Source organism: Marmota marmota, unplaced genomic scaffold, assembly GCF_001458135.2.
Source record: "Marmota marmota marmota unplaced genomic scaffold, marMar, whole genome shotgun sequence".
In the NCBI taxonomy this organism is placed as follows: Eukaryota; Metazoa; Chordata; class Mammalia; order Rodentia; family Sciuridae; genus Marmota; species Marmota marmota.
This window is the reverse complement of record NW_025999941.1, coordinates 10600937-10607216: the sequence shown is the minus strand read 5'-3', so window position 1 is coordinate 10607216 and position 6280 is coordinate 10600937. Positions and strand designations below refer to the sequence as shown.

At 50.6% G+C, this 6280-nt stretch overlaps 1 protein-coding gene across 4 annotated transcripts in view; it reads left to right on the top strand.

Annotated features, from left to right (window-relative positions):
• Itih3 (inter-alpha-trypsin inhibitor heavy chain 3) overlaps window positions 1-6280 on the top strand; it is a 14759-nt gene continuing 8479 nt past the window's right edge. For 3 of the 4 annotated variants that reach the window (XM_048801151.1, XM_015494445.1, XM_015494444.1), the window contains exons 1-9: window positions 1-200; window positions 848-868; window positions 1649-1815; window positions 1906-2010; window positions 2513-2675; window positions 3553-3666; window positions 4823-4948; window positions 5180-5296; window positions 5558-5726. In XM_048801151.1, the coding sequence (XP_048657108.1) occupies window positions 108-200; window positions 848-868; window positions 1649-1815; window positions 1906-2010; window positions 2513-2675; window positions 3553-3666; window positions 4823-4948; window positions 5180-5296; window positions 5558-5726 (1075 nt within the window). In that variant the 5' untranslated portion in view covers window positions 1-107. The remainder of the gene's footprint in view (window positions 201-847; window positions 869-1648; window positions 1816-1905; window positions 2011-2512; window positions 2676-3552; window positions 3667-4822; window positions 4949-5179; window positions 5297-5557; window positions 5727-6280) is intronic. The other variant, XM_048801150.1, reaches the window with a different exon arrangement.

Genomic DNA, 6280 nt, shown 5'->3' with positions numbered 1-6280 from the left:
CTTCCGGCCTTCTCTGCTCCAGCCCCAAGCTGCAGGTCACTGACCCTGCTCGGAAAACACCAGACTGGCTAATATAAGGAGGGCGGGCCAGGCCTGCCTGCTCAGCAATGGCGTCTACCTGGTGGCCCTGCCTTGTCCTGGCTCTGCTCTTCAGCGAGGCAGCCTCTGGCTTCTCAAGAAACCCCCTCCGGCTGCTGGGGGTGAGTCTGCCCTCTCTTTACCACCAGGACCTTGGGGATCAAATGGGTAGAAGGCCCTTCTCTGGGCATGTCTTCTGGGCGTAATGAAAAGGGGCAGAGGGCTGGTACTGAACTGCTGGAACAGTGCCGGACCTTGGGGAGACCAGGCTCCAGCCAGGGCTTATGCTAGCCTGCTGGCCAGCCCTGAGCAAGGTTCTTAAAACTGCCTATGCCTTGGATTCCCCATGTGTCAAGTGGGTGATACACCATGAACTTCTTGCTCACTGAATGCCCACCTTAGAAAGGTGCAGAAGTCTCTACAAAATGCTGAGCTGAGCCCTACGGGCTGTGGTGGGTGTGGGATGTTCTGGAAAGAGACCTAAGAGTCCTGGAAGCTAGGGAAAACAGAACGAGAGGCAGGACAGGTTGGGATTTATGGGGCATGGGGAGAGTTCTGGGTCTCCTCCTTGATCTGCTCCTTGGGTGACCTGGAGAACTGTTCCTCTCAGTGTCCCCCGTTTATTCAGAGTCTGTCCTACTCTGACATGTGGCGTGGGAGGGTCCTGTGTCTGGAAGGATGTGTGTGGTGGCAGCGCTTATCCCTGCACCCAAGCCACAGTGGCCTTGCCCTTGGCTTGATTTGTTTGTCTTTGTCTTTTTTTTTGCAGAAACGGAGCCTCCCAGGAGGGGTGAGGACTTTCACCAGGGCAGGGGCTAGGTGGGGCAGGGCGGGCTGGATCTGGTTGCCCAACTGCTGAAGGTATACGTCATAGTAGCAGGTCCCACACAGCTAGCAAACAGCACATGGCTCCCTGCTCTGGCAGAGCCCCATGTGGTGCAAGAGAAAGGGCACTCTGGGTGTATGTCCTGGGTGGGGCACCCGCAGAACCACAGCTCTCTAACCTTGCAGGAGGCAGCTCAAGAGAGTCCCATCAGTCATCCCTTCCTCCCACACATGCTTCGTGTGCTGGGCTGGGATCACACAATGCCCCTTCCCAAAGCATATTTATATTCTGTTTACCCCAGACATCTTTTTCGGCCTATCACCCCTGCTGGAAAGAGGGTGTCTGGGAACTCCCCTTGGCATGGGAAGGAAGTACCAAAGAACACAGGATGTGACCTGGGGGCTGGGGATGGTAGGAGGGAAAGTGAAGTGAGAAAGACATGTAGAAAGATCTAGAAACTAGGACAGAGCCCTGGGTGGGAACAAGAATGAGCCCTGGTGTGGCTGGGGCTCAGGATGAGCAGAGGAGGGGCAGCACCATGGTGGCCAGCTGAATGCAGGGACCAGGAACACTGCCCAGTCTTCCAATGTGAGTGACTGGGAAGATCAAGGGGCTGCTTACCAGGCAGGGGACTCAATCTGCAAAGGAGCATTTGGAAGGGAAGTAGCCAGGTTAAAGACCTGCTTCCCCAGAGCCACGGTCTGGCAGGTCACCATCTTTTATCTCTGCCCACCTCTTCCACAGGCTGCGGATGGCATCGAGGTCTACAGCACCAAGATCAGCTGCAAGGTGACCTCCCGCTTTGCTCACAATGTCGTCACCACAAAAGCAGTCAACAATGCAGACAAGGCCAAGGAAGTTTCTTTTGATGTGGAGCTGCCCAAGACGGCCTTCATCACCAACTTCACCTTGTGGGTGCCACCATGGCTGCTGGCTCTGAGCTCCACAGGGGGTTCTAGCCCAGGGTGACATCTCCTCCCCCAAACTGTCTGTCTCTACAGGACCATTGATGGTGTCACCTACCCTGGGATTGTCAAGGAGAAGGAAGTTGCTAAGAAACAGTATGAAAAGGCCGTGTCCCAGGGCAAGACAGCTGGCTTGGTCAAGTAAGTGTGGATGCCCAGGCTTTGGGGAGACCTCTGCACTGCAAAGGCCTTCAGAAATACAGACAGCACCTATTATTATTGTTATAGTAAAATGTGCTCATGTTGGGCACAGTGGCACACTCCTATAATCCCAGTGACTCCAGCTGAGGAAGGAGGATCACAGGTTCAAAGCCAGCCTCAGCGACTTAGCAAGGCCCTAAGCAACTTAGCAAGGCCCTGTCTCTAAATAAAAATATCAGAAAAAGGGCTAGGGTAAAAAATAATTAAAAAAAAAAAAAAAAGGCTGGGGATGTAGCTCAGTGGTTAAGTGCCCCTGGGTTCGATCCCTGGTGCTTAAAAAAAAAAAAAAAAGTGCCCATAATGTTTCATTTTGAAGTTGAGATAATTGAGGCTCATAATGGTTAAGGGACTCCCTAACCAAAGGCTGAGACTTGAACCCAGAGCCAAGGAAGGATGGGCTCATGCAGTCTTTGAGGTAAGCATTGTCTCCCACCCCATCCAGGGCCTCCGGGAGGAAGCTGGAGAAATTCACAGTCTCAGTCAATGTGGCTGCAGGCAGCAATGTCATCTTTGAGCTGACCTACGAGGAGCTGCTGAAGAGGCACCAGGGCAAATATGAGATGTACCTTAAAGTCCAGCCCAAGCAACTGATCAAGCACTTTGAGGTAATCAACCGCTCCTGCAGCTCCTGATGGAACTTCAGGGGGAAACAGGGAAGGGCCCACAGGGCAGAGCTCAGGGCAGGGTTAAGAAGGCAAAAGCTGGAACTGGAGATGCTCATGCTAAGTGAATAAGCCCATCCCCCAAAATCAAAGGCCAAATCTTCTCTAATATGTGGATGATGACGCATAATAAGGGGGTGGGGAGAATAGAGGGTCATTGGATTAGACAAAGGGGAATGAAGGGAAGGGAGTGGGATGGGAATAGGAAAGACAGTGGAATGAATGGGACATGACTTTCCTATGTTCATCATATGTGAATAAAGGACCAGTGAAACTCCACATCCTGTATAACCACAAGAATGGGATCCTAATTAGAATAAGTTATACTCCATGTGTGTAGAATATGTCAAAATACACTGTACTGTCATGTATATCTAAAAAGAACAAAGAGAGAAAAAGAAGAAAAAAGTTCTGGCCCACCATTTGGCTATAGAGCATTAAAATTGCCTCAACCACAGCATCTGGGCCACGGGGAAGAGGCTGAGCTGGACTCTCAGGGACACCACAGGGTGCCTCTGCAATGCTTGCAACTGGGGACAAGTGCATTTTACCTGCAGCAAATCTAAACGCCAAAGGAAATACATTAGTGGTGGAACTTGAGGACCCACATGACAGATGATAGAAACATTCATGGGTCAGAGTTCCTGCCACAAACCCCTATGGTCACATTCCAAATGGGGGACACAAGGCTTGGCCCTCAGTACTGCCCTGGAGGGTCCCTGCACCATCATAGACCCATCTCATTATCCTCGCCCTTGCCCCATAGTCCAGCCTCTCTGCACTATCACTGAGTGATGTCTTTTTACTTTGGCCATTTCAGATAGAGGCACACATCTTCGAGCCCCAGGGCATCAGCACACTGGATGCTGAGGCCTCATTCATCACCAATGACCTCCTGGGCAGCGCCCTGACCAAGTCCTTCTCAGGAAAAAAGGTGGTATAGATGCCTCTCAGACCTGGGGGACAGGGGACAGGTATGCTGGTCCCAGCAGGACAGGCCTGCAGCCCAGAGCTTGATTATGCTAACATGTGTTGGGGTTGGGAGCGGCCATCAAGCTTCCTCCTTGGCCACCTGGGTCAGGTGTGAGCCTGCTGGAGGTCAGAAGCTGTTCGGAAATTACCTTCCAAAGGAATTGGAGTCTCAGCTACTCTGGGGACTAGCAGAGAGAGGAACCGTTTATAAAGTCCAGCCCTACTCTACCTTGGAAAGTGAACAGGGAAGGCGTTACTGTCCCTGTTTTACAGATAAGGAGGCTGAAGCTAGATCTGCCGACTCCACATCAATGGGTGAAAGATTAATGAGAACCTCATTCTTGGTCCCCAAGGTCCCCAGTTACTTCAGGGACATTATTGACAGTGGGAAGTGAATAAATAAACATTTAGCTAGTTGCAGTGGCACATCCCTGTGATCCCAGTAACTCAGGAGTTTAAGGCCGGAAGATCATGAGTTCAAGGCCAGCCTCAGCAACTTAACAAGGCTCTAAGCAATTTAGTGAAAGCCTGCTTCAAAAAAAAAAAAAAGTAAAGCCTGGGGATGTGGCTTAGTGGTAAAGCATCCCTGGGTTCAATCCTCACTACTAAAATGAATAAACAAATATTTATATAAGGAACCTCATTTAGGACGGCCAGGGTGAGTTGCAAAGAGCTCACACTCAGACAGTTGCAAGCTTCCTCAAGGCAGCATTCCTGCCCTGGTGGTGGAAGGCACCTCCACTCCCATTCTCCCCCCTTTTCTCTCCCCTTCCTCTTGCAACATGCAAAACCACTCAATGTGAAGTTCCCCTACATAGTGCAAAACTCTCTTCCTTAAGTGGCTCTGGGCGCTGAGTTTCAAGGTAGGCTGAGCTTAGGGATATGGGGTGCCCATTCCAAAGTAATATAAAAAGTCAAATGAGAAAGAAAGGTGCCTTCCTAGGAGGCCCTGATCTCCTAGGAGGAGGGAAATGTTCAGAGAGGCAGAGCATGGTGAGCAGCTGTATCCATTGGGACCTCAGGGCTCTTCCCTGTGACGGCTCTACTGGGTTATTTACCAGTGGGCAGCTCTGGCCAAGCTGAGCAAGCATGACTCTGGCTCCATCTCTGTTCCTCAGGGTCATGTGTCCTTTAAGCCCAGCTTAGACCAACAGCGCTCATGCCCAACCTGTTCGGATTCCCTCCTCAACGGGGACTTCACCATCACCTACGATGTGAACAGAGAGTCTCCGGCCAATGTGCAGGTATGTGCCGATGGCTCCCTTGGGTTGACTGGCTCACCATGATGGCAGGGAGAGAGATGGCTGCATCTAGTGCCATCTCTCTCTCCATCTTCAGCCCCAGGCTGTTTCTCTATTTGACATGGGACAGCTGATGATCCAGGGACACATTCTCCCTGGGTGGCAAATATCTTCTCCCTGTAAGAGGAGCTGATGTGCTGTTACTAAGCCTCTGCCTCTCTCTCCCTTTTCCAGGTTGTCAATGGCTACTTCGTGCATTTCTTTGCACCTCAAGGTCTCCCAGTGGTACCTAAGAATGTGGTCTTTGTGATTGACGTCAGCGGCTCCATGGCGGGTCGGAAAATACAACAGGTCTGCTCCGCAGTGCTAGGGGCCGAGTGTGGGGTGGGGTATTGTGGGGAGAGAGAGAGGTTATTTTTTTAAAGTGGAAAAATGCTAGTATTTCAGGTGAAAGAGGAGGAAGTGGACAGGATATAAGAAGGTTCAAAGCCTCTGCCCACTTCTGGAGGGAGCCTCCGTCAATGCCCCCTGGTGAGGACAGCAGGGCTTTTGTTACCATTTGGGTAGGAAGAGACCTCACCCATTTCTTGTCTATTTGTCTCTCTTCCCCAGACAAGGGATGCCCTTCTCAAAATCTTGGATGATGTGAAGGAGACTGACTACCTGAATTTCATCCTGTTCAGTGGAGGTGTGACCACGTGGAAAGACCAATTAGTTCAAGCCACTCCAGAGAACCTCCAAGAGGCCAGGACCTTCGTAAAAAACATTAGAGATGATGGAAGTAAGAGCAGAGGGGAGAATAAACTTACTCCTCTCTTTGCTGAGTAGCATGTCCTTCCTGCCTTGGGGCAGAGTGTCTGCAGCTTTGTATGGGGCAGAGGTGAGATAGATGGTCCGTGCGCATGGTCAAGGGAAAATCATTTTTTTTTCTGTCTCAAAACCCATGATCCTGTTGTTCTACAAGTCCCAGCAAGAGGAGGTCACAAAGCACCCTTTTTCTTGGTCCTGTTGCCTGTGGAAAATCATAAATGATATCTACATTGCTCCCCTCTCTTCCTAGTGAGAGGGGCAAGGAGTTCATTTGATTGTTTTGCAAACTGACTTCGCAATCACCATATGCTTCTGTCCTTCTGTCAGTCCTTTTATTCCCATGTGAAAGCATAAGTTTTTGCCAGGCGTGATGGAGCACACCTGTAATCCCAGTGCCCAGTGGCTAGGGAGGCTGAGGCAGGAGGATCACAAGTTTAAAACCAGCCTCGGTGATTTAGTGAGGCCTTAAGCAACTCAGTGAGACCTTGTCTCTAAATAAAATACAAAAAAAAAAAAAAAAAAGGC